Below are 27,409 nucleotides of genomic sequence, written 5' to 3' on the forward strand. Positions count from 1 at the left end.
CCTTTAATTTGTTAAAATGACAATATTATTGGTGACGTGAGCCAATATTTGTAGCTGAAGTACAGCAGATCCTGCGGTCAAAGCAGTTTTCTTGTTTAGGCCAATGTTCTTTTCAGATATATTAAAACAACAGAGACAATGCAGGACTGTAGCGAGAGATCTAGTCACATATTTCAAAATTTGAAAAACACACACACACAAAAACCCAGCTTGGATTTTACTCTTAGTTCATTTTACTCTTCGTTTAAAACCAAATGTACAAACAAAAAAACCCTCCATTTTCCTTTTCACCTATTGAACTTGATAGACTGGTATAATGCAATACAATCTGAATTTTAAAGGTCTGCCTCTTACTGGAGGTTGTCTCTCAAGCAGTGGGCCGGGAACCACCTGTAGACCTTGGGCTACTTTCAGGCTAACTTTGTTGCCAGGTGCCTCTCACTTAGAATCACAGAACTGTCGAGTCGGAAGGGACCGCAAGGGTCGTCTAGTCCAACCCCCTTCAATGCAGGAATCTTTTGCCCAATGTGGGGCTCAAACCCACAACCCTGGGATTAAGAGTTTGTCTGCCCTGCCCCTTTGGCCTTTTGGTTGGGTCAGTGCCAGCACCAGCCACTCCTTGCATGCTGAGTAAAGTTAGCCAGGAGACAGAGAAAAGGTCAAAGGTCTCCCTCCATTATTTCATCCTAAAATTGTAAGTGCCAACAGTTTGTTGTAGCATATGTGTATATGCAATACATATGTACATAACAGAATGTTGTTAGAAAATGGGAACTGTACCATATTGTTAAACCATTTCTACGGTTGTTGTTATAGACTGAATTTGTACCTAGTTACCAACTTACAAGTCAGCTATGGGGCTGGCACAATAACACGTGCCTCAACTGGGACCTAGTTCACCCATGAGTGTACTAAATTTTGTTAATCTCAGAACATTGAGAGCCGTTTTGCCTTACGATAAACATTTATTGTTCAACAAATTTGTTGACAACATAAAAAATGTGAAAATGGGCTTGCCGGATTGATGGGAGGTGTGGATATTTAAGACATGGCATTCGCTGCTCATGTGCCTTGTTTACCAAGCATCAGCTAGAGAGGGATGAGTGGCACATTCTGGATTCCATTAGTAAAACTTGCTCATTATTATTTTTTAATGGAAATAATCCAGCAAAGTGAACATTGTTATTATTTATTTCAGAACATACTTCGGGCAAGGCACCTAATTTGAAGTCTCCTGTGTGATTTCCTTAGCTTTGGAGAGGAAGCGAAACGGGGGTGGGTGAGTGGAAGCACCCTTGCAGTGCCTGAAGGAGCGTTTGGGCAGGAATAGAAAAAGAGGGAGAGGTTTCAGGCAACAAGGTAAAACAGCACGTGGTGACGATGGTGCCCGCCCCTTTTCAGGTTACCTGGACTTTTGTTTGTCCCCGTCATAGCCAGGCGGCGAGAGGAACGAGAGAGGAGGGGAGGGAGGGGCTCCTGCCGCATTTCCCTGCACCTGTGCGACCAAGACTTCCCGCCCGGGCCTACCCGGGCAGCGCAATTTGAGGAGCAGGCAGGCGTGTTTCCTCCCTGCCCCCTTCCCCAGCCCAGAAGGGAGGCGGGGGGCGCCGCTACGGCTCTGACAGCTACGAACGCCTTCGCCTGCAAGGCGCGCTTTGCATAACAAGCGAAAGGTGTGCGTGTGTGTGTGTGCGCGCGCGCGCCAGCGGGCTTGAGTGAGGCTGCTGAGAGGCAGGAAGAGGGACGCGGCCGGAGCGAGCAAGCGAGGGAGGGAAGGAAGGAGAGAGGAGGGGGGGGTGTCTCCTCGGGAATGTAGCATGCATGGCTGGGGGCTCCGTCAAGATGCAGCCCCTGTGTGACAGGGCCGACTCTCTGCTCATCGGCAAGAGCTCCGCCGGCGCCAGAGACCAGGAGCAGCAAGTGCAGCTGCGGCAAAAGCTGCGGGAACTGCCGGCGCTGCTCCGGAGCGGACTCACGCTGCGGAGGAAGAGCTCAGCCGCCGGGGGCCGGGTAAGTGTGTGTGCCCGCGTGTGTGTGTGTATGTGACCGGCCGTGTGCCTCCGAGGTAGGGGATCTGCCCTGCATTTGGTAGTTAAGCCCCCACCTCCACCGGCCTCCACAGGGCAAAGCCTTGGGGAGTTTTCTCCGTGCGCAGGCTTTGCACTTTGCAGGGGGTATGCAATGGCAACGCGACGCGCGAGACTCTTACATACATAAAAGAATGGGATTGGGCATCGGGATTGAAGCTGCAGCCCTATATATATATATTGGTACCCTTGCACAAATCTCGTTAAAGTCTGTGGAATTTGCACAGTATTTGTGGCGATTCTGGATTCTGGGGCCTTGAATTCCCAAACATGCTGAAGTTAAAGAGAGTTAACGTCCTGTAGTTGTGGTCGCGGGCTGGAAGGAGGCCTTGCTCTAGATGGTATTCTGGCTGTGGACAGAAAAGGAAGAGTAGAGGAAGCTACTGGCTTATCTGAGGAATGTTTTACTTGAGAGAAATTAGGCTTGCAGACCCATCTTTGGCATGCTTACTCAAAAGTAAGCCCTGCTGTGTTCATTGGGGTTGTCTCCCAGGTAGGTAATCATTGGTAAGATTGGTTCTTGCTGTTAGAAATCATTGTGGCACCTTGGAGACCATTTGGTTTATTGAGTCTATTCCCTACACTCAATAAACCAGTTAAGGAGTAAAATGTTGTGCCATTTCTGAATGTATCTCAACTCCTTTTGCTGGTTTGCAGTTTAATGTGCTGTGGTGCTCAGTAGAACTTATTCCCAGGCAAGGATAATAGGTTCTTCTGGTCATCATCCCCTGGGACAAGGTAGCATGTGAATTGGTTGATCATACTGTAGATACAATCTATGATAGCAGAAGATGAGATGGTTGGACAGTGTTCTCGAAGCTACCAACATGAGTCTGACCAAACCGCGGGAGGCAGTGGAAGACAGGAGTGCCTGGCGTGCTCTGGTCCATGGAGTCATGAAGAGTTGGGCACAACTAAACAACAACAAGATACAGTACAATCAGCAGCAATTCTCCTGGTCCTTGGTCAAGGAAATTTCTACTGGCAGTTTATAAGGGTTGTCCCTGTCAGAGCAGATAGTTACCGTACCTTGTGTCTACTGGCCCTACTTGTTTGCTCCATCCATCTTTGATATATGTATAGTATAGATTCTGTATTCCATTGATGAATCATCTGTTAATGGTTAGGGCTGCAATCTGATCAAATAATTTTTAGCCATATCTACTGTTTACATTTGCATATGGTAATTTTGCATATACAATTCTGAAGCAAGAAGCATGCATTGTTTTTGGATGATGTATACATGTGCTGTAGCAGGCATCATCTTAAAAGAGGCATTCTTTCTGTAAGTTTGTGAGAATGGGTACTACTTCTTAAGATGTTGTTTGCTATTTGCAGTTTTTAGAAGTACTTGTATTAAAAATGTACTTGCTGGGGGAAAACATGTCTATTGCAATTATGCATCTCTGTAAAGAAGTCCTAGGTTGTCTTTATGATCTCATTCAATCTGTAGACATAGAATCATGGAATTGTAGAGTTGGAAGGGACCATGAGGGTCATCTAGTCCACCCCGCTGCAACGCATGAGCATTTTGCCCAAAGTGGGGCTCAGACCCATAACGTGCAGCTCAAACCCTGATAGTCTAATGCTCTACTAACTGAGCTATCAAGGCTCATAAAACAAAGCTTTTTTCACATGTAACTTTAATACTAGAGGTAGTTATGATTAATTATAGCTGAATTATGTGATTATATCACCCATTTGTTACATTTGATGCCACGTTCATTGCTCTGAAAGTCTTTTTAGGGATTGTTCATAGCTATAACTGTTCACTTGGATCTGACATTTGGGAACATGTGAATAGTTCAGGTTGGAGGCAAGATTCCTCATGGGGATAGGTTACCCATGGCATTTAAATACTGTTGTATGTAAGTTGTTCATATGTCAGAATAATTATCTTTAATATTATATGCGTGCCCAAAGCTCTCTTCAAACAGTAATTACACATGAAGATTATACTTGTATGGCATCTAGAAGCTTTGAAACGAGGTTGCTCAGAAATAGCATCCTAGTTAAGGCAGACCTATGAGTTATCAAAGCGTAATTGTTGTTGTCATCTCCCATTTTGCAAGTAAGGGCATCCGGATATTTAGTACAGGTACATGACAATTGCAAAGCATCTGAGTGACAGAACCGGAAACGTAGCTAAAACTCCTTGCCTCCCAGTCATACATTTCAGAAACTAGCTATTAGTCATAAGTTACGTGTACACAAACAAGAACAGATGAAAAATAAATTGTAAAGTTGGCAGCCTGATATATGTGGATGATGTGGCTTATTTTGTGTCTACAACATCAGGCAGACGTTGTTTACTCATTAGGCAATCAAAACATTCTGAAAACTTGATCAGATATAGGTAAGAACATAAGAAATGCCCGCTGGATCAGGCCAATGGTCTATTTAGTCCAGCATCCTGTTCTCACAGTGGCGAACCAGATGCCTGTGGGAATCTCTGAAAAATGTCCTGAGCACAAGAGTCTTCTTGTGGTTTCCAGCAACTCTCTCTTCTTGTGGTTTCCAGCAACTGGTATTCACAAGCTGTACCCATTATGACCAGTAGCCATTGTTAACCTCATCAATATGTATGCATGTGCTCTGATCACAGTGGAAATGGAAATATAGATCTTTACAATGGGAACATGTGACGCTTTGACTTGAAAAAAGCATAAAGACTGCATAGTTCTCCGACTTCCAGATTGTTGCCTCTGGTTGCCTATCCTTAACGCTGGCAGCACAGCAGCAGAAGAAAGTTTCAGGCTTGATTAACAAGTTGGGAGACCAAACAGTGTATGCTAGTTTTATTGAACTGGGTAATTTTTGAAAAAGACAGGAAGATTCTACACGGTAGTTTTAATTGTGAAACTTTTTGCAATGGAAATGCTAGGAAGGAAGGTTATCTGCGGTTTCTCAAGGGCACTGGCATGGCGACGACTCGAACAGCAAAATCAAAGAACTGTAGAGAAGTCCAAGGTGGAAATTATTGCGCTGCAATCGGATATAATGCCTTCTATTAGCTGCTAGTTGTGGGGGACGCTGTACACAGGTGGCAAAGCATTTAGAAAGTACTGAAAGGTATGATGGATGAGATGTTGAGAGACTCGGCCCTCAGCCAACCTGGCGTGTTGTGACATGGCTGTGGACCCACCCACATGTGAGCTTGACCATATAATGCAATTGATTTATGTGGGAGTATAATAAGGTGAGGCTTAATGAGCAGCAAGGGCTCATGCATACATGCAAGCAATCCTGCTGCTGTAATTGGATGCTGCTAGCACTTTGTGCATGCTAATGTGTGGTTATTGTTATTGCTATACCCCAAGTATTAATTATGAAGCTACGTGATAGCAAATATGTGTTGAAGACCAAGAGAACCAGGGAGTCAATGTGGCGTGGTGTTTAGAGAGCTGGACTAGGGCCTGGGAGACTGGGGTTCTAGTCCCTCCTCAGCCATGAAGCTAACTTGGTGACCTTGGGCTGGTATCTTTCAGCTGACCTACCTCAGAGGGGTGTTGGGAGGATAAAATGGGATGGGGAGGGAGAGCCATGAGCTCCTTAGAGGAAATGTAGGATAGAAATGCAATAAACCAACCAGCCAACTAACCAACCAACCAACCACTTCCTGTATTCCTTTGTTGTAGGAAGGCAAGGGACCACAATCTGTGCTGCAGATAGTGCAGAGAAAAAAACCATGTGTCGATCAAGTGTTGTAATGCTGGTGTTTTCTGTTGAAGCTTATTTTGTATATGTGAGGCCTATATCTACTGCTACACCTGTATGCCATATTTTGTATAGAAGTATTAAATAAAGGAGATAAATGCATCCTGTTGCTTGGTCTTGTGAGAGGCATTTTGTTTTGTTTTCATAATATAGTCGAATAATGGGTTTTATATCTAAGATATTCATTGTATGGTTTGCATTAGTGCATGGGAAACCTTAGGTCAGTAGGTTAAGCCAGTCCCAATGATTGCATGAATATTTGAAATGGGTGACTTAGTTTGTACAGAAGTAGCATTTACTTTGAAGCTGTAATTTATATTGGTGGCCTTTATTTTTTTATTTTTGTACAGCCTGAGCGTTTATTGCCATGGAGATTCCATTTGGATAATTTGTAGCAGGTGTCATTATGCAACTAAAAATAGACCCCATATGTATAATACTGAGCTTTTCTTATTGTAATCCTCTGTTTATGTATTCCCTAAGTGAAATAAATCAAGATTAGAATCTCTTGGCTTTTTCTTTACCCTTTTAACTGGTCCTTGCAGCAACCGTTGAAGTACGTGAACAAAGGATAAAATACTTCTATTTCATTTCAGATATAATCAGCAGCTAAGGTTCTTTCAGTTGTTAAATGTTGCTAACATTTCTTCCTTTTATGTTGATCTAAAATAGAACCAACACTCCCCACACTTTTAGTTAATTATCTCTCTTTTGCATTGTTTGGATTAATGTAAATTTCAGGGGTGGGGAACCTTTTCAGCCTTCTGGACCAGATCCTTGGCTCCCTCACTTCTTGTGGGTCACTTTGACATGTGGCATGGCTGCCTACCTGTCAATCAACCAACTGGAATCACCATGGTGTCAGTTGAAGCAATTTTCCTTTGCTGTGTAGCTTGAGATCAAGTTTGCCTGCAAAAGAATATTCTGGCCAATCCCATCTGAGTTTGATGTCATCGATGATCAGCTGATCTGCACTGTCTTCAAGCCTCTCTTTTGGTGGGCATTGACTACATTCAAGAGTTCCCTTTTATCAGTTTAGTCAATTCCAGTAGGGCTTGAAGATAGATAGCAGCGATCAATTTGGGCAGGGAGTGTTGGCTAGCCTCCTACATGTGAGGTCTCGAGGGTGGCAACATGAGAACGGGCCTTTTCTGTAGTGGCTCCCTGTTTGTTGAATGCTCTCCCCAGAGAAACTCGCCTGGCGCCTTCATTATATATTTTTAGGCACCAGGCGAAAACACCTCTTCAACCAGGTCTTTGGCTGATTAATATTCTACAGCCTTTTAATTGTGTCTGTGGGAAGGGGGGTTATTGTTTTGCTGTTTCAATTTACTTATTCCCATGTTTTTAATCCTGTATTTTATTCCGTGAAGCTCCCTGGGATCTTACGATGAAGAGTGGTATCTAAATCTAATAAATGAATAACATAAAATAGACTTACTTCCAGGTTAAGGCTGCAATCCTATAAGTATACACAACTAACATGTAAGTAAGTCCCATCAAGGGCAGTTGGTCTTACTTTTGAGTAGACATGGATAGGATTCTCACGTTCAGCTTCTATTTCTGTCTTGCATTCTACTACTACCTGTCATCCACCCACGTCTGAAATTTTATTCTGAAAGGTTCTAAGATAGGTTACAAAATGAAAACAAAAACAAAAGAAAAACCAATGTAAACAGCATTGGAACAATTAAAATCCACAAAAATAGACAATATAATTATAATATGATAATGTACTTCCATTTTTCAACTGCTACTTTTGGAGTTCCACTGTTGAAGGAAGTAAACTTATGAATACCACTTTGGGAAAGTGTTCTTATGCCCAGGCCCTGCTTGTGGGGTTTCTGTAGGCCTCTTGTTGGCCCCTTTGAGAACAGGATGCTGGTCTTGATAGGTTATTGTCCAGATTCAGCAGCCTTTTCTTGTGGTCTAACTAGTCACATTTTCTATTTTCCATTAAATTTAAATTATTTATGTATCGATTTTTTAAAAGTTTCTGCTGTTCTTTCATGTTTTAATTTTTGTATATTCATTTTTCACCTTTGCATTCTGCTGATTCTTTACTCCTTAAGTCTCATATTTTTCTTTTGTTACTATGCTTTAAAAATATTTTATTTCTCATTATAATATTTATTGTATCTTTAGCAAAAAAAACAAAAAAACAAAAAAACACACACACATGAGAAATGACTGCCTGCTGGGTCTACTCCTTAGTAACTCTTTAAGGAATTGCAGTCTTAGAACAAATTCTGTACAGCCTTCCTAAATCTAAAAATACTACTAAATTCTTTAGTAGTATTTAATTTCGTGAGGGAAGAGATGCTGGGACCGAAGCTTATCAACACCCTAATCCCTGGTGTACTACTTTCCCTCTTATTTACTCAGAAGTAAAGAAAATGCAGTCTGAACATGTTCTGAGTGGATAATTTAATCTGTTCATATACCAAATTTAAACCTTTACATTGGAAACAGACACCAGACTGGGCTCCAGTGATCCCATTTAAGTCCAGCAACAAGCCCATAAAATAAGTTTCAGTGAATGTAGATCAATGTTCCTCTTTAAAAAAAGAAGAGACGGAGGAGGAGCAGGATAGGACATGATTTTCTCTCTCTTTTAGCCAGGATGCCAAGTGTAGTGTCTCCACATGCAGTGCCTAGCTTCAACTTGTTCTGTGTTCACCCCTTAGCAAACTTTTTCAGCAGGGGGTCAGTCCACTGTCTCTCAGACCTTGTGGGGGAGTTGGACTATATTTGGGGGGGGGGAATGAATGAATTCCTATGCCCCACAAATAACCCAGAGATGCATTTTAAATAAAAGCACACATTTTACTCAAGTAAAAACACCAGGCAGGCCCCACAAATAACCTAGAGATGCGTTTTAAATAAATGGACACATTCTACTCATGTAAAAATATGCTGATTCCTGGACCATCTGCGGGCCGGATTGAGAAGGCGATTGGGCCAGATCCGGGCCCCGGGCCTTAGTTTGCCTACCCATGTCTTAGTAGCTTCAAGCAAATTTCTACCTGTCTTTAGTGCTGAGAGTGCTTTCCGTTGGGACTGACATGGACTACAGTTGAGGCATAACCGTACTGTACTCATTCATGGGTTTCGAAACCATAAACTTTTTCCTCTTAATTTTTAATTCTGAGGAGCAATAGATGGATAAAGTTTGGGAGAGCATGATTATATGTAGAAACTTATTCAACAACCCCAGTTGTTGGTTTGTGTTAACATCTGAAAGCCCTTGACTACCCTAAATAGTAATTGTCCAAACAGCAGCCAAATAGTGAAGCCACTATAAGTCTTGAATACCACTTATTCTCTTTAATCAAGGAAAGAGATGAAGACCTGCAATTTATTCAAGACTCTGCATCTTGACATTTGAAGACGTGAAGCAGAGCTCAATTCCTTTTTAAGTTGAAGAACAAGATTTTGATCTAATGCTGAGTTTGGTGCATATTTACAGAAAAATTAACTTGAGTCAGCTGCTACAAAATACACGGAGCTTCTTGAAATCTAAACAGGTGTTCTTCTTGAGCCAGTTTGTGTTGACTTCTTCCATGATACCAAAGCTAACTTATCGCATTAAGTAAACATCCTGAAATAGCCGAGGTGTTTAATGTGCATATTTTTTGAAGAACAGCTGACATAGCTGCTGTTAGTTTGTTTTTCATTAATACTGAAACAAAACAAGCCACACTAAATCTGAAATAGTTGAATCGGCCCAGTTTTTAAAAGTAAAACCCAGGTCTGTTGGTGTTCTTGGTACTTCAGGTTCATCAATCCAGGAATAACCTTACAGGTTCTGTGTCTAGTTTCTTCTGTCTGGTCCTCTTCCTCTTGTCTGTATCACTTGGATCTATTATGGTGGAATGTCTCTGCCTCTGTATATAGTTAGGTCTGGTTAACATGTGTTGCAACGTTTTCTCTTGCAGCTGGGTGGATGCTGGAGCTGATGGCCTCTTTCAGCCTTTGAACTCTTCAGCTAAGTGTGATATGAACCTCCCAACACATCCACACACAGCAGAGTTTCTGAAATTGCTTATGAGCCGAGATCTAGAGCAGGGGTAGGCAAGGTGGTGCTGTGGTCTAAACCACAGAGCCTAGCGCTTGCTGATCAGAAGGTTGGTGGTTCGAATCCCCGCGACAGGGTGAGCTCCCGTTGTTTGGTCCCAGCTCCTGCCAACCTAGCAGTTCGAAAGCACTTCAAAGTGCAAGTAGATAAATAGGTACCGCTCCAACGGGAAGGTAAACACCGTTTCAGTGTGCTGCTCTGGTTTCACCAGAAGCGGCTTAGTCATGCTGGCCACATGACCCGGAAGCTGTCTGCAGACAAATGTTGGCTCCCTCGGCCAGTAAAGCAAGATGAGCGCTGCAACCCCAGAGTCATCTGTGACTGGACTTAACTGTCAGCGGTCCCTTTACCTTTACCTAGGCAAGGTTTATCTTTCCTGGGCTGGATCAGTCCCACGGAGATCCCTCCATGGGTTGGATGGCGCGTGCACACCCACGTTTTTCAGCATCTGTGAATTCCGACATCTGCGCAGATGCCATTTCCAGCGCTTTGGAAGTGAGTCCCCACGCTGCGCTGGTTTAGTGCAGCGCATGAGCGGGCGGCTCGGTTCTTGGGCAGCTCATGGGCCAGTCAAACAACCTCTGCGGGCTGCTTCTGGCCCATGGGCCTTAGGTTGCTGACCCCTGATCTAGAGAGACCACACAAAGGCATTAAACTATTGAACCCCAATCAAACTGACGTTAGTTGTAGCTAAGACTGCCATTCTGTGCATGCATACTTGGAAGCGAACCCAACGGATTGGGATTTATAGAGAGAGACAGCCAGTGAAGTGCAATGGTTAAGGTGTTGGAGTAGGACCTGGGAGACCACAGTTCAATTTCTCACTCAGCCATGAAGCTCACAGGGTTACCTTGGACCAGTTGCGGTTTCTCAGCCCAGCCTGCCAGCCTACCTGCCTAACCTACTTCACAGAGTTGTTATGAGGATAAAATGTGTAAAGAGATAACTTTCAGTTCCTTGGAGAAGAGGTGGGACCTAAACATAAACAATGGATAAAGTAGCATATGAGTAAACCTGAATAGGACTGGACTGAAAGCAATGGGATTTAAGCTATTCACCAAGTGGTTTTACTGAGTTTAATAGGAGTTCGTCGCAACCAACTTTAGTGGATGAGGGCTCTTGTTCTTGATGATAGCTTAAATTCAGAAGGGGCATGCATGTGGGGATATAGTGCACTACCCTGAGACACATTATTAATGAGCTGCTTAAAGATAAATACAGTGTTTTAACTACTAAAGACTGCACAGTCCTATGCACCCAGTGAATGTAGAGATAGTGACTTCTTAGTAAATATGCTTAAGGTAGTCCATTTTCCATTACAGTCCAGTGTGTGATCAGCCTCCGCTTTTAGGCTTCAGTGTTAATTCACTGGAAGACAAATTTCAGTCTGCCATCTGAAAACCAGAGCAGCTGTCTGAAACGCAGTTTAGGAAACACAACATACAGATTGTTTTTCAAGTTTTTAAAAAAACCTGTTTACTGAATGTTTTCTAGTATACTGCCAAAACTTATTCTTTGATCTGTTCTTCTCCCTTCTAAAGTACAAAAGCTACAGAATAGTATATTATTCAGACACTTCTAAGGTGAACCTGACATGGGAATAAAAGTAGCGAATATTTTACTTGGCTTCCTCATTATTCCTTTCTTGATGGTACTGAACGGAATTACCCTTTCGCAACCAGATCAAATCTTTATGGTTAGCTGTACCATATGACTCCCACCGCGCTGCCTGGTTCATCTACCCTTGCCTTGAACTGGGACTCTTTGGTCTTCCAGTCTGTCTAACTTCATCCTCTGTCCTAAGCCTTTTAGTGCTTGTTTCCAGCATTGTGGCATCCATCCACCCTACCTCTCTTTCAATTCTTTCTCCATGGGCTCCTTACTTTCTCCTGCTCCTTTTGGAACTACCTCTCTAGACCAGGCCTACCTGCATGCTGTGTTAATTGTGTGGATTGTTTTTAGCCCTTTAATCCTAGGTAGAGGTATGTGGCCTGACTTTCATAGGCACTGCAGTGTGTAGGGAATCACAACCAAAACAGTTGATAGAGTGCCAGTGGGAGTTTTTTCGCTATCACTGACAGCATTCTTTTTATTGTAGAATCATAGAATTGTAGCATTGGAAGGGACCCTGAGGGTCATCTATCTAGTCCAACCCCCTTCAGTGCAGGAATCTCAGCTAGATGACAGGTGGCCATGCAACCTTTGCTTAGAAACCCCCAAAACCTGCCTTTTGGGACTTTTCCAGGAATGGCCTTTAGTTCAGAGAAAGCAACATAGGCAGTTATAGTATCACAATAAAGCAGAGCAGGGGGAAGCGTCATTCTGAGCAATGTGGAGCTAATAGATCCTGTGTTGACACTGAATTTTGATAGCATCTGTTCAAGGAGACTTTGTATTGGTTTTGAGAGATGCAAGTGGCCTTAGTAACTTTTAAAATAAGATTTTACTATTCTTTGATCTGTATTCAGATTGCTTATTCGGGGTCCCCGGAGGAGACTCAGCAAAGGACTTCTGATGACTAAGTCCCAAACATCAGAGAATAGTGCATATTCTTGTATATTTACATATATAAATGACACTGGCTGCCAATTATCAGTAGCTACCCTGCTTAGTTCCAAAAGCTGGTTTTGATGTATAAAGCCCCGTTCACTTTGGACCAAGATACCTGAAAAATAGTCTCACCTTTTGCGTATATTAACCTGATTACTATGTTCTGCAGGTGAGGGGCTTCCATCTCATCAGCAGGTCTATGCCTCACAATACAGATTCTTGGGACTCAGGAGACAAATGAGGGCTGAAGTCCTCAGATGCAAGTTGGAGCTAGAGCACATTTTTAGACAACGTTTCAGTATGCAAGGAATCTAATAGTGATTTCAGAGCATATTTTGTTTCAGAGAGGTTTCTTTTTTTATTATGGAGCCAGAATAAATTTCTGCCCTTATGCTACTCTCAAACTTTCCCACTCTCTATTGTATAGATAGAATTACTGCAACCCCCTCTGTATCTGGTCAGAACTGAATTCCATTGACCTCAGTGGGGCTTACCTCTGGGTTAGTGGGCATTGGATTACATCCTAAATTGGTTAATGCTGGCATTTAAAATTTAATTTAAAGTCAGAGTATTTTCTCAGAATTTCATAAGCATTTACTGGCATAGCTTTAACATTAAATTGAAAAAACGAGAAAATATTGCTGGACCTTTTATCTCCATTTTGATTCTTCCTATTAAACGCTTGGGTGTACTTTATGGGGTATGTTGCAATGGATCTCTTTCTCTCTCACACTGCATCTTACAATGGGTTTATGAACACAATTCCCTGTGCATTTTGCTGCCACTAATTTCCCTTTCTGTCAAAAGAATTGAATGACCTCACCTATGGCAGGATGTTGGAAACATGATGTTAAAAGTAGAGGTATTTCTGTCTGAATGTTTGGAGGTCCATTATTGCAAAAATGACGTTGGAAATTCCTCTTGGTCTTTCTGTTGCAGGCATTTCCTTCCAGAGTTTCCCTCTCTTTGAGGAAACGACTTCACTGTAATCTTAGAGGAAGTAAGAGGATGTAAACTACTGATTTCCATTTTTGGTGATACTTTACAGTTAATTAAAAAAAGCACCCAAGGAACTCTCTATTAGCTTTTGTAATAGCAATGGTGTCTGCCTAGTTTTGCCTGAATGGCATTTCACCATTATGTCACCATTATGACTATATAGCTCCTGAGTAGAAGTGGATTAAAAAGAATGCAACTCCAAGAAGGCTTGGAGTTGACCAACGAGCGGCTTGTGCCTTCCGTAACATATCACATGGAGCACCATAAGCATAAAGGAGAAAAGGGGATACAGTGGTACCTCGGGTTAAGAACTAAATTCGTTCTGGAGGTCCATTCTTAAACTGAAACCATTCTTAACCTGAGGTACCACTTTAGCTATTGGGGCCTCCCGCTGCCGCCATGCCGCCACCACACGATTTCTGTTCTCATCCTGAAGCAATGTTCTTAACCTGAGGTACTATTTCTGGGTTAGCGGAGGCTGTAACCTGAAGCGTCTGTAACCTGAAGCGTCTGTAACCTGAGGTACCACAGTATGTTCTACTATGAAGCTGCAGCTCTAGCTTCAGAGTTGAAAATACATGAGACACCTCAAGACCACTTGCCGTTGACCATAATCACAGTGACATGTAGCTCTTTTTAGGCGGCTTAATTACTTTGGCAACATAAAAAGTTTACAAAATCTGTATTTCCCCAACATGGATGTGTATGTATATCCATGTCTTTATTTTTACCTATATAATTAGGTGTATGTGTTTTTAGTGCTCTCTTGATTTGTTTTTTCTTTCTTAGAGTTTTAAAAAGCATGTATGTTTTGAAAACTGACGTTATAATAATAATAATAATAATAATAATAATAATAATAATAATAATAATAATTTATTATTTGTACCCCGCCCATCTGGCTGGATTTCCCCAGCCACTCTGGGCGGCTTCCACGGAAACCAAAAAACACTAAAATATCATACATTAAAAGCTTCCCTGAATAGGGCCGCCTTAAGATGTCTTCTGAATGTCAGGTAGTTGTCCATCACCTTGACATCTAATGGGAGGGCATTCCACAGGGCGGGCGCCACCACCGAAAAGGCCCTCTGATTTATAGATTTGCAATATCTTGATTTTAACAGAGTAGGTTGATTTATAGATTTGCAATATCTTGATTTTAACAGAGTAGGAAGCCAGTGACACCAACTGCTTTAAAGTGGGCTAGGTGGAGAGCAGTAGGCGACGAGGCACTCAAATCAGATGTGCTTCTCATGCATGGAGTACTCGAAAGGTATGTTCCATGGCATGTTGGGACTTGGGTTTTGATTTGGGGTTTTTTTTTGTTCTGCCGTTCTGGCAGAGCTGAAAATACTCTTACCCACAGGGAATATAAAGAACAATACGCTGTAATCCAAGAAAGTGGATCAAAGTGCAAATGCTTGCCAGTTGGATTTATAAATCCAGTATCTTGCACAAGTGCTTTCACTCAGTTTCAATTTGCTCAATTTATGTGGGCTGCTGCTGGATGAGATAACACAATGCTGAGGAAGAAGAAACAAAAGGGACGGGAAGTTCTTGTATGGAACGCCATGATTCTATCCAAACTGCAGCCCTTTCTAAGGATGTTCAGCAGTTTGGCTGGCAGAAGTAGGGAGTTAAGGCTGTTAAACAAGGTAGGGCAAAATGCAACAAAAAGAAAGAAACACAGCCTTGCTTCATACATTGATACAGTGGGATCGCTTCCACTTGAAAATCTGTGTGCCGTTCTGCATGGGAAACTTCGTGAAATGGCTCTGTGTCTGATTTTGATAATTTAAGCCAGTGGTTTTCAACCAGTGCGCTATGGCACCCTGGGGTGCCTTGAATGATAGTCAGGGGTGCCGTGGACAACACTGGCCTCTGTTCACTTTTCTTTTCCTCCGTCCTCTGAGGCCCTTTGAGTCTCTGCCTCCCAAAGGCTTGTGTGACTACTTGTTGCAGCAGCTCTGGCTACAAGCTCCCCAGGCGAATGGTTCCTCTGGGGCTGGCCAGGGGGTGCTGCTTGCCAGGAGCTGAGGTGGCCTTGATGGAAGCAATTGGGTGAGGGAGCCCAGCCAGCCAGTCCACTAGCCCCAACTCTTGGGAATGGACAGACAAGTGGGAGGCCAGGCAGGCAGGGTGTTCTGGCCTGCCTTGTGCTTGCTGTGTGCAGTACCTGCCCGGGAGCTGAGTGCCCGGCACAGAAGGGGAGCCTTTCCGCCATGCTGTCCTGGCAGCAAGATGGTGGTCTTGCATTCACCTTCAGCCAGTCCCCGCTGGGCCTCTAAGGCTGGGGGCATCTTCTTCCGAGGCCCCAGTGGGGTGGGGTGAGGAGGTGCCCCAGGCACTCCAGCAGCTATCTATGCCGCTGCTGCCTGGATACACCAGTGATTGAATCTGTATGCAAGGCAGATGATCTGTGACCCCTGTGGGAGCTGCAGCTATAATTCTCTCCTCTGGCCTAATGGGCCCAAACAAGTTCAGTCTTTGGGGGAAGTGGGGTGTGTATTGTTTAGGTTTAACTCTTCTCTCTGTTTATCAGCCAGGGTGTGCTGAAAAATGGAAATTTGTGCCTCTTCTGTTGATCAAATACACAGTAAAGTTTGGAAACAAACAGAGACATTAGCACGTAGACTGATGGAGGAAGATATGCATGCTAGCAAGAGTAAATGGGCTGTAAAGCATTCTGGCACTTTTTATTATATGCATATTTAATCACAGGGAGAGCGAAGGAGTCTAGCAATGTTCTGTACTGCTTTTTGTTGTTGTTGTGCTGTTTGAATTTCATAGAAGGCAGAGTCCTGAGACTTCGGTAGCAACCTTTGAAACAATAATATATTGTTTTACTTTGCATACATATAGGCAGAGGGAGTTGTAATATTTCACAAATGTGGGACCCAGCCAGTCAATTATTTCAATATGCAGCTCACACACTTACCATTACCTGCAAGTTTCCCCCTGTAGAGAGAGGTACAAATTTAATTATAATTATACCTTATGCTGTATGACCCACTTACTCTTCTACCCACGTACAATAAGACTGATCTGAACAATGCATCTGATGTTCTAGATCTGGCCCTTCTTATTAATATAGTTATATTAAAATGTAACGGTAATATTTCAGAGGGTTGGACCTCTTGGTCTCTTCTGAAAAACAAAACTGGTTTTGTTGGGTTCCTGCTCCTACCAGCCACAGCCATCATGGCCAGTGCTCAAACGTAATGGGATCTGTAGTCCAGCCATACCTTCTCTATCCTTTCCCTACCCCCAGGATGTTCAATTTCCCTACCCCCCCCCCGGGGAATCAATTTCCTGAGCCAAGTGATGGGTTGGTATGTTCTAATGGGAATGGGAAAACCCTGATATTGTATGTGTGTGTTTTAAAGTATTTTATTGTTACGTATAGTTTAAATATTTGTAATCTTTGGAGAGCTTTCAGTCTGAAATTTGTGTATTATTAAATGTTATAATAAAGAAGTAGATTGCGTTCTGTGAGCTAAGCTGAGGGCTGAAAGGAGAATTATCTGGGGGAGGGGAACAGGTTAGGTTGTTGTGTTAAAAACAGCAAAATAAATTAAGTACTTTATAGACAAAGTACCAGCACCAATATTTTGAACGTTCCTATGAATTTGCTGCCCTAATGCTTTCAAATGTACACCCTAATGCAGCAGCAGCCTAACAGATTCTTTGTCATGCTTTGAATGTTTGTTAGACAATGATGGTGATTGTATTATATTTTTTCTTGCAGATTATAACCAGGAGAATTTCAAATCCCTATCTGGAAAATCCTCCAGGCAAGGTAATTTTTTAAAAACCTCATTTAACAACTCTTTCATGCCTTCATTCTTTTGAGATACGTATTTCATTAATGCTGCCTTGAAGCTAGGTACATTTGTTCATCTTCGAGTTTGTAACAGCTAATGTGGGTTACAGCTTTCTAATGTAAATAGATTTTAATATCGCTGATAAGGAATCCCTTATCCAAATACGAAAAGCTTGGTGAAATCATGCTTGTACTTGTCAGATGCGTTCTGTAACTTTTATGTAGTGCTAATGCTATAACCTTGTATGCTTGCATAATTTATTGTTTGTCCAATTTGTCTTTTCTTTTAGATTTATGGAGAGGGTGCCTCATGCGCTGGGAGAGCTCTCAGAAATGTTTTCATTCTACAAGCTTCTGATCTGATGAAAGACAGAATGTCTCTGATGGGACTTTGCAGGTAGCCATGTTTGCCTTAGTTTAACAAAACAGTTTTCTCCTTACTATTTCTCACTCCCTTGCATTTGCAGCACTGGACTGGCTACCATACGTTATCTGCACTGGCAGGTATCTTCCTCAGCCAAGGAGAAGCAAACTGTCCCTCCTTATCCCAGAATGTTCTTTGTATACCAGGATCCTATTACAAATGACAATGCACTTGGATGTGATCAAAGCTGATGGTTTAGATTATTAATTTTATTCCCATTTTGTGTTGTGTTGCTTTTGTGTGCTATTCCTGAAAATATTTTGTTAGTAACATGTGCTCTGGTTTAACAAACTTTGTTTGATCTAATATAATGTATTGCCAAATAATAAGTGCATCTCTTCTCTGGTAACTGGGGAGGGAATCAACAAAGGATGGAGATTGTTTTCATGACCCTGTCATAAGAATCTGCCCTCAGGGAGGCAGTGTAGCGGTGCTTCTGACTTGAGCAATGTTTCTTACCTTTTGATAGAAATGCAATCAGTAAAAAAATAATCTTTTATTTCTAGCATTTGGTATATGTTCTTTGTAGAGAAACTTCCAGACTATTTGAGAAGAAATTGATTAGCTAACCAACATATAGCAAAACTTTGTTTTCTTGTTTTTTATAACAAACAATTGAAAGGATCTTTTAAAAAAAAGCAATTCTTTTTATAATTTGCCACCTTTAAAAAATACATGCAGATTTATTATTCTGCCAAACTGAAAAATGGTGACGCTGTCTGCCAATTCTTTCCTGAAAGAATAAGGTTTGTTCACATTTTAAATGTAGGAGTTGGTTTGTTGACTGTGCAAAGTTCTCATACATGTGCCTGATATTGAAATGTGTTGCCTCTCTGTTGCCCACATAATATCCCATGTTAATGGTACAGCCAGACTTCAAGGTTGGGAGAAGATGAAATAATTCTCAAGTGACTTCTAGGGAAGTTAAATTATCTGTGTAGGGAAGCTAGTAGAAGTTTAGCCTGAGGGGGATGACTAGTTGCAACTAGTTGCATCTTGAGATAATAAGGAAGAATCTTCTGGAGGAGGAGAAATTGTTTGCAGGATGAAATGCAAGTTGTTGAACAATGTGATTCATTTTGTACTTCAGGATTGGGGAACTTGTAGCCCTCCAGATGCTGTTGGGCTCCAATTGCCACCAGCCACAAACATAATGGTCAGTTGTCAGGAATGATGGAAGGTGTAGTGTAAAATTATCTGGAAGGCATGAGGTCCCCCATTCTTATGGTACTTGGAATACCAGCATCAGATTTAATGGGATGTGCTGGAAAAGTTGCCCCTTCCTTCGTAAGTGGCCTGTGCGGCACAAAGTGCCATTTCATCAGCTATGGATGGCAACTAAGGTGTGACCCATCCTGGACAGATTGGGCCCTTCCAGACAGTTGCTGCTTTTTGGTGACATACAGTCGTACCTTAAATTCCGAATGCCTTGTGAGTTGAATGTTTCGGCTCCTGAACGCCACAAACCTGGAAGTGAGCGTTCTGGTTTGTGAGTGTTCTTTGGAACCCGAAAGTCTGCAGCTTCCGCGACTTCCAGTTGGTTGCAGGAACCTATACATTTGGTTACAGCAAACATAAGAGTAAAAACAAGTGGACAACATGAAATCTCCCAAAAATATATGCTCAATAACACACGAACAAATAAAGCAATCGGGGAATTATCATCGAAGTAATCAACTAGCCAAGCATAAAGGAAAGCATAAAGAAAAGGGAGGAAATCAAATCGCTCAATCTTACAAATATCACTACATAAATCCATAATTTCTTTTGCTTGTTTAGGAGAAGTTGCATTGGATCTGAACTTGTAGACTGGCTTTTAAAGCGCTGTCCTTTCATAAAGAGCAGATCTACAGCAGCTGGTATCTGGCAGCTCCTACTGAATATGAGAATTGTGTTATCAGGTCAGTTTTATGAAAGCAAGTCTAACCTGTTTTACGAAGGTATTCAATTTCCCTTCCTGTCCTCATCTTTCCCTGGGCATTAGATTTATTATGTTTACAAAGGGGGAGAGAAAAAGACAGATATCTGTTGTTCTGTTGGGCTCCCTCTGTGCTGCTTTGGTATATATTTCACATGCGATCTTTCATATCCTGAATAATTATGATGAGATATTTACTAGATATTTTTGTCCAGGGACATACTTGCCAACTTTCAGAATGTACATTCTTTTCTCTCCCCTACTCCCTCCCTCCTTTTACCTTGATACTTTCCTTATCCTGTTGCTAAATACTGTGCAGCTGAGTAAACAATACAGTAGTTCACCATATGATTATGGTGGAGCCTTTTTAGTATATTGAAAGGAACCTTTGACTGAAGAATTGCAAATTCTGTCCCTGTTTCCCCTGTATTACGTTTTAGATAGCAAGCTCTGCATAACAAGGAGTTTGCATCTTGTACTCCATAAAGTGTATGCACACCGATGACCCTATATTTTATAAATAAATGAATTCTTGAAGGATGGCTTTGAATAAGGAGTACTCTTTACCTTTGCAGCTTTTCTTCTGTCGCTGTTTTCAGGCTCACAATCATTTATCCACGTTCAGGCCACTGCCAAGTCTTCTGCCTCCTTAACAAGAGATGGCTCCCTTTCTCCATTTATTGCTGAACCACCTAGTCACCTCTCATCTCTGTTGTGGTTCTTTACATGTTGGGGCTCCATTAAGCCTTGTCTCATGTCTTTGGGAATTTCAAAATTCCCTGTGTAATGTAATTTTTCTCTTCCATGGCTGGGATTGTGTCTGCTCCATTCTTTCAAGCTTCATGTCACTTCTGCACCAGTTTTTATTTACCCTTGTCTTACTTTGAAGGGATTCTGTGTCATTGCCTCTGACTATAACTTGATTTGTACATGGCCTTTGCAGCATGGTAGCTGCTTAAAAAAGCAATTCGTGAAGATTATTCCAACTTCAAGCTGTCTGTGTAAAGCACGACCTCACACTTCCAGCCATGCTAAAGCAATCCCTGTTTTGGGTAATTGCTTTTGTTAGCATGCTTAATATTGCAGGAGAAGCTGCTTCACATGACTTCATGTTGGGTTTTTTATGTTGCTTAAAATGTTGAAATGGTATCTGTATATAGCCCAGTGTATAGCTCAGTTCACAGTGTGTTTTCCACATGATCTGTATTCAAAACGTATCTTATATGATTGGTCTGTACGTGTGAACTAGCCCTTCGTTGTCAACTGAAGCTAAATTACTCACATTAAATTACTCACAATTTTCCAATACTTGCTTATCAGTTACTTCAAGTTTTTGGTTTTGTGGCAAGCTGATAGAAAACACTAAGAGTAATAGAATTATCCCCCCCTTTTTTTACACAGTGGATAAACAGATTTATTTTCAAGACAAGTACGTTTTCTACCAGTTCTCAGCTGATGAGTGTACATATCTTTTCTGTGAATATGAAAGAGATGATGGATGGAAAAATGGTGTGAAACTCTTATTGCAGCTAGTGCCTGTTATTCCTCCAAGGATTAATACCTGTAATCTGTAAGTATATTCTCCATGCAGTTCTTACTGAAAGTTTGGCAGATGACTGGGTTATATCTGTTAAATAATCTACCAGTCTTCCCTTCTACTTTATGCATATTATCACAGAGGCTGTTGCCTGTGAAAATTCCTACCATAATCTTCCTACTTACATTGTATAAACTGTGTGGCTACATGGTTTGTGTTACCTAAATCAGCCTATAGCTGGCCCTGTATTATTTATAGGAAGCACTCTTATGGGAAAGAAGTCTTGCAGCAGGTTAGCCATATTTTATTGAATGATTTTAAGTAAGTTTGAGTTACTATAGTAACTTGTATCCCAGTGGTTCCCAAACTGTGGTACATGGAGCTCAGTGGTTCACAAGCTTCATTCAGGTGGTCCACGAAGAAGAAGTCCACATTAAATATTCATATCTGTTTTTAATTGTATTTTTATTGCTTTTTATTTCTCATATTGTATATTTATTGTATTACAATTTGAATTCTATCTATTAAGAAATTAAAGAAGCAATAAAAATACAATTAAAGATAATATAGCATTGCAATTGCTACAGCAGGCAGCAAAATCATTTAGTGGTCCACCAAGGCCTTCATCAATTTTCAAGCAATCCGGGGTGTGTGTGTGAGTTTGGGAACCACTGTCATAGAGGGTCTAAGGTCAGGTAGAAAGGAAGTGGACAGGCAAGGGTCTGTCTCTGTATAAGGGAGGCATAGGGCTGATGGGTCTCCTTGCTGTAAGTGTTCCTGTGCACTTATGAGATAAGGAACACGGGTGGCGCTGTGGGTTAAACCACAGAGCCTAGGACTTGCCGCTCAGAAGGTCGGCGGTTCGAATCCCTGCGAAGGGGTGAGCTCCTGTTGCTCGGTCCCTGTTCCTGCCCACCTAGCAGTTTGAAAACATGTCAAAGTGCAAGTAGATAAATAGGTACCGCTCTGGCGGGAAGGTAAATGGCGTTTCCTTGTGTTGCTCTGGTTCGCCAGAAGCTGCTTAGTCATGCTGGCCACATGATCCGGAAGCTGTACGCCGGCTCCCTCGGCCAGTAAAGCGAGATGAGCGCTGCAACCCCAGAGTCGGTCACGACTGGACCTAATAGTCAGGGTTCCCTTTACCTATTTTATAGATAGGCACAAAGCATACAATTGGTTCATGTCTCATCCTACACATCTACATAAGCCAGAGGCCTCCTCCAGTGTAGACCTGGAAGTCAAGAGGCTTCAAAGAAAGGATGTGAATTTCATGAACTGATTTGAATCAACTAGCCAAATTCACAACAGAAAGAGAGGGTGCCAAGGGCAAGCTGGGGTTAGGTTGGGCCCCAGTTACTCCAGTTAGGTTTTCTCTGTAGTTCATGAGAAGCTGCCATGATGAAGACAAGTCCTGCTTCAGCTCAGACCTCCTTGCTCCCCTCATTTGATTACAGATAACAGGGTGGTGTCTTGCCATCCTTTCATTGACCTTAAAATGTAAGAGTTTAATTCCTTTGGGTGCCATTCCTGAAGCAGGGCTGCAGTTCAGCCTCTGTATATGTCACTGTAAATTATTGTACCCTTTGGCTTCTACAGTGGCATTTCTTCTTAACTTGGGCAAGTTTGAATAAATAAAAGCATTTAGAGAAAGACAAATTGATAGGAGACTTCAGTTATAGCATGACATGTCTTAATCAGAATATTTTAGTCCACACACCTCACTTCCCTGTTTTTAAGCACATCCTTTAACTTAAGGTCTAATTCAGCTTTTCCAAGGTGGTGTTCCCAATATGTTAAAGGCTCCTATCAACCTCAGCCAACATTCCTAATGGCCAGGGATGATGGATGTTGTAGTTCACGTTATCTGGAGGGCACCAGGCAAATCAGAGCAATCCTTTACAAACCTTTCCTTTTTAAAAAAAAAACACAACTTTTTGTTTTAACAGGAGCAATAGAAAAATAGAAGACACAACTGAGACCAATGCTGAAATTCTTGCCCGTCTCACTTCTGCGGTGAGTCTTTCGACCAGCTTTTCTTTACTGTATTGAAAAGTGATATGTTTGTGACCGACTGTGGTCTCAAGAAACTGTAATGCTCACATCATGGTTCTAATCTCTTGCGCGTAATTTTAATGGCAATAGATTAAAACTGTAATATATTTGTATTTTGGCCTTCAACGCTGAAAGATTCTCAGGGTGGCTGTCAGGGAACTGCCATCGGCTCAGGGGCGAGAGGGAAAAGGCCGGGTGGATTACAGAGAGCCCCCAAAGATCGTGGGAAGCAGCACGTCCTCAGCGGAGGAAGGTAGCCATGCCTCTAGTGGAGAGGAGAGGCAGGGGGCGGAGGAGGCAAGGCGGTGCCAGGACACCTTGCCGGAGCAAGGCGGGGAGGAGGGAGCTCCCCTGTTACCCACGCCTTCCTTCGCGCAGAAAGCTTCTGCGCAGAGAGGGGAGGCGCAGACTGGGCGTCAAGAAACTACTCTGCTGGGGAAGGTTTAAGGACTGCCCACTCTCATATTCTGTCAGTGAATGAGCAAGACACGGAATACAGGCGCTCTGCATACTAAAGGTTTTATCACTAATAAGAAAGCCTTAGAACACGCTTTGGAGGCATATTGCCTGATTGCTCTCGAGCAGCCAACAAACCGATACCTCTAACAGTGGCTAAAAATTAAAACAGTTACTTTTTTAAAATAAATCATCGGTATTAAAATACAGGTCAGTAGAGCATTAAAACAAAGGCAGTTTTAAAATATAACACCTTATAACCCCAAAGTGTAGGTGTGGGAAGGAGGGGAAGGTAGACATATTGGAATTTGGCACTGTTTTTTGTTGATTCTTCCACACAAGAGGCACTAACAAATTGACCACAAGGCTCCCACTTGAGGGTCTCCTAGCTGATTCTGACAATGGGTGTGGCAGTGCCATTGTAGGCAACTCCCATTTTGCACATGTTCGATTCATGTGTGACTACGCATGCGCGTGCCAGGTTCAGTACCAGAAGAGGATGGAACGGGGACAAGGAGGCTTATGCATGCTCTGCCAATGTGCGCGATGACCCAGAATATAACCACCACGTAAATAGGGAGTTGCCTATATTTAAAGCAAGGCAAAATAGTCGAACTATTTGAGTAAATAGTTTTATTGGAATTGTTGGGAGTCTAAACCCCATACAAAATTTTCACAAAGTGAACAAAGGTCTGCTTTTATCAGTGTTGAAATGTGTGCAGACGGATTGTTTGCCAATTCAGAGTGTAACAGTAATCGACACATAAAATACTAATGTGAATTTTAGCCACATGAACTGAAGCCAAGGCTGGTGAAGAACTAATTATGCCTGCGTGTGTAATACTGCTTTTCCTGTCACTTGGCAGAATGCTTTTTAGAACCAATGAGGTATGTTTTCTTGTATCTCCCCCTGCTCAATTCCCACAAGGGTTCAGTATCTGTAACTGAGCTTTAAGAAGGTATATTTTCTCAGAATTAATAGTACAAGCTCCTTTTTCTCGAGTCTGGCTAGAACCTGTTGGTAAAAGGAAACACATACTTGTTTGAAACAATGGAAGGGCGAGGGACTTCTTGAGCGATAATAGCTGTGTGGAATGGTGCCAAGTTGGTCAGGTTGCAGGAAACAACAGCAAAGCATTTGCTTTTGTGTCAGAAACATAATATATTAATTATTATAAATTACATTTACTGCTTTGTCTTTCCACCTGATGAGAAATCCCTCCTAATGTGACATAGTATGTAATAAAGTGTAATACATGTGAAACATAAAAGAACGAATACAGTGGTACCTCAGGTTAAGTACTTAATTTGTTCCGGAGGTCCTTACTTAACCTGAAACTGTTCTTAACCTGAAGCACCACTTTAGCTAATGGGGCCTCCTGCTGCCGCCGCACGATTTCTGTTCTCATCCTGAAGCAAAGTTCTTAACCTGAAGCACTGTTTCTGGGTTAGCGGAGTCTGTAACCTGAAGCGTATGTAACCTGAGGTACCACTGTATTTGATATGTGGGCTGCATTTGAAAATGGTACAGAAACTTAAGGGTCAAGGAGATGGGTTGCTGTTGTCTATAGAAATGTCACCGCTCTCTCTCCATTTCTCTGTCCAGTTGAGTGGGGGTCTAGTGTGTATGTTTCTGGTGTAGGGCAGTTGGGATAAATTAGGGATTCTACTGGTTTACCATTTGCCTCGCTGCCCAGCAGTCTCCCTGCCTGAGTTGACACAATTTTTCAATTGACTTGCCTAAGATCCAGGACAAAGCACTGCCTTTCAGAAATCCCCCACCCCCTCAGATGTCAATTCCACCTTTGAAATTCCCTTTGAAATGTATCTGTGGGGGGGCTTGTTGTCTATTTGTATGGTTGCAAGTTGTTTTGGGTTTCCCTGGGCAAGATAAAGTGACTGACAGATTTAATAAATAAAATAGAAGCATCGAAAAATAGAAAAACCCAAGAACAGGAAGGATCACAAACATTTAGCTCTATTGTATGTTATTTGGCTTTCTTGGAAGATTTGGTACACACATGCACAACCCTTGAGAGGCAAAGCAGCAAAATATTTGAGCAAGTGTCTTAACATCAGGATGCAAATATTAACCCATCCTTACTAGTCTAAGATATCCACACGCACACACCCCATCTCTAATATTATTTAGGAGCCTCAAAATGAACTAATTTTTAAAGCTGGCAAAATATGTGGAAAGCATAATGAGAAAGAATTAGTCTTGCACTCTGTTAGAACAAAAACTAATTTTCCCCCAAAGTTCGCAGGATATTGAATATACAAGGGCATTCTCCACTTCAGGTTTTAAATCTGCAGAAAGCCTTTAATTTGTGTATTTTTAATGTAAATCTTTCCTGGCCTGAAAATGATTTTTTTTTTTTAACTGTTCCTTTTCAAAGAGAGATCCGAGGGTTCCATAAAGTAATAATTAAATTTGGGTGATTACAACCTTTATGAAAGCTGCTTCGGTTTTACTAGTCGACACAGTGTCAATCTCTTGACATTTGATGTTCAGTAAGTTTTGGGCTGCATATGCAGGAAAGGTCCTGAACATACTAATTGCATAAATTGATTGAATGATTCCTTGTGAATCTGACAGTAGTCTCAGATGGTATCTCCACGATGACTGAACTACAGTATTCATCTTTTCCATGGCCATGTCATCCCTAATCTTGTAACCATGATATCTGACCTTTTCCCTCATGATGATCCATCTGGGTTTCAACTGTGTAGACTTTAAATTATTAAAAGGATTATTAAGGGGATATCAAAAATGATTAATATGAATATGAACTCTTGCTGATATATGGAAGTGCTGGGTGCTTGGAGCAATCTCAAGCTAATGCCAGTGTGCAAATTCCATTTCCAATATTGAAAGTTAAAGAAAAAGGAATTCTTGGGGATGCCTCAGAATTCTTTTTCTGAGGCCTTGTGCTGTTCTCGTTTTACTTGCTAATTTTTCCACATATGTCAAATGACTTTATGGCAGTTTGGGGGAACTTTGGTCCTCCAGATGGTGCTGAACTAAAACTCCCATCATCCTTATTCTTTGGTCACACATGCTGGGCATGATGGGAGTTGTTCAGCAACATCTGGAGGATCAAGAGTTCCTCACCTTTGCTTTATGGTACCAGTATTAATAATTAACATTTATTTATATAGCACCATTAATGTATGTGGCTCTGTGCACAATTAAAATAATAAATTCTGCACCAAAGGGTATACAATCTGAAACAACAAATATGAACAGTGCAATAAAAATCAGTAGTCTAATATGCACAATACACAGCCTGTTACACCCAGTGAATAAAACTAGGTAGCCAGACCAAAACAACTCAGGGGAAAACAATGTTTTAAATAGAGATTTGAGCATATGAAGTGAGGATGCAGCCCACAAATGTTCTGGAGGATGATTCCAAGCATATGGAGTAGCAAGAGAAAAAGGATGGAGACACAATAAACGCTTGGATAAATAAGAAGCACAGAATTAGAAGAACAAAGAGAGTGACTAGATGTACATTGGGACACTAGGGCTGAGAGATAGGAAAGAGGCTAACCATGAAGAGCTTTAAAAGTAAAGACAAGAGGTTTATAAAATATTTGAGTTAACTGGCAGCCAATGAAGTGGCTGTAGAAGAAGAGAAACCTAATCTGATTGTTGCACCAAGAAAATAATCTTCCCTTAAGCAGTCAATAGAGTGGCGAAAGCTGTACTGGGATGCAGTCTCAAAAATGATAGAATGATCTCGATACGAATCCAAGGCAGAC

The 27,409-nt window shown here is 41.9% G+C and overlaps 1 protein-coding gene across 3 annotated transcripts in view; it reads left to right on the plus strand.

Moving 5' to 3' along the window:
• Positions 1-1,716: 1,716 nt before the first annotated feature.
• RAPGEF5 (Rap guanine nucleotide exchange factor 5) overlaps positions 1,717-27,409 on the plus strand; it is a 139,837-nt gene continuing 114,144 nt past the window's right edge. The window contains exons 1-6 of one of the 3 annotated variants that reach the window (XM_082193906.1): positions 1,717-2,010; positions 17,180-17,230; positions 17,545-17,651; positions 19,458-19,579; positions 20,998-21,166; positions 23,080-23,146. In XM_082193906.1, coding sequence (XP_082050032.1) covers positions 1,822-2,010; positions 17,180-17,230; positions 17,545-17,651; positions 19,458-19,579; positions 20,998-21,166; positions 23,080-23,146 — 705 coding nt within the window. In that variant the 5' untranslated portion in view covers positions 1,717-1,821. Of the gene's footprint in view, positions 2,011-4,741; positions 5,058-14,936; positions 15,087-17,179; positions 17,231-17,544; positions 17,652-19,457; positions 19,580-20,997; positions 21,167-23,079; positions 23,147-27,409 lie in introns of those variants that run through there. The other 2 variants (XM_082193908.1, XM_082193907.1) reach the window with 2 other exon arrangements.

The sequence above is a fragment of the Podarcis vaucheri genome, assembly GCF_965113315.1.
Source record: "Podarcis vaucheri genome assembly, chromosome: 12".
In the NCBI taxonomy this organism is placed as follows: Eukaryota; Metazoa; Chordata; class Lepidosauria; order Squamata; family Lacertidae; genus Podarcis; species Podarcis vaucheri.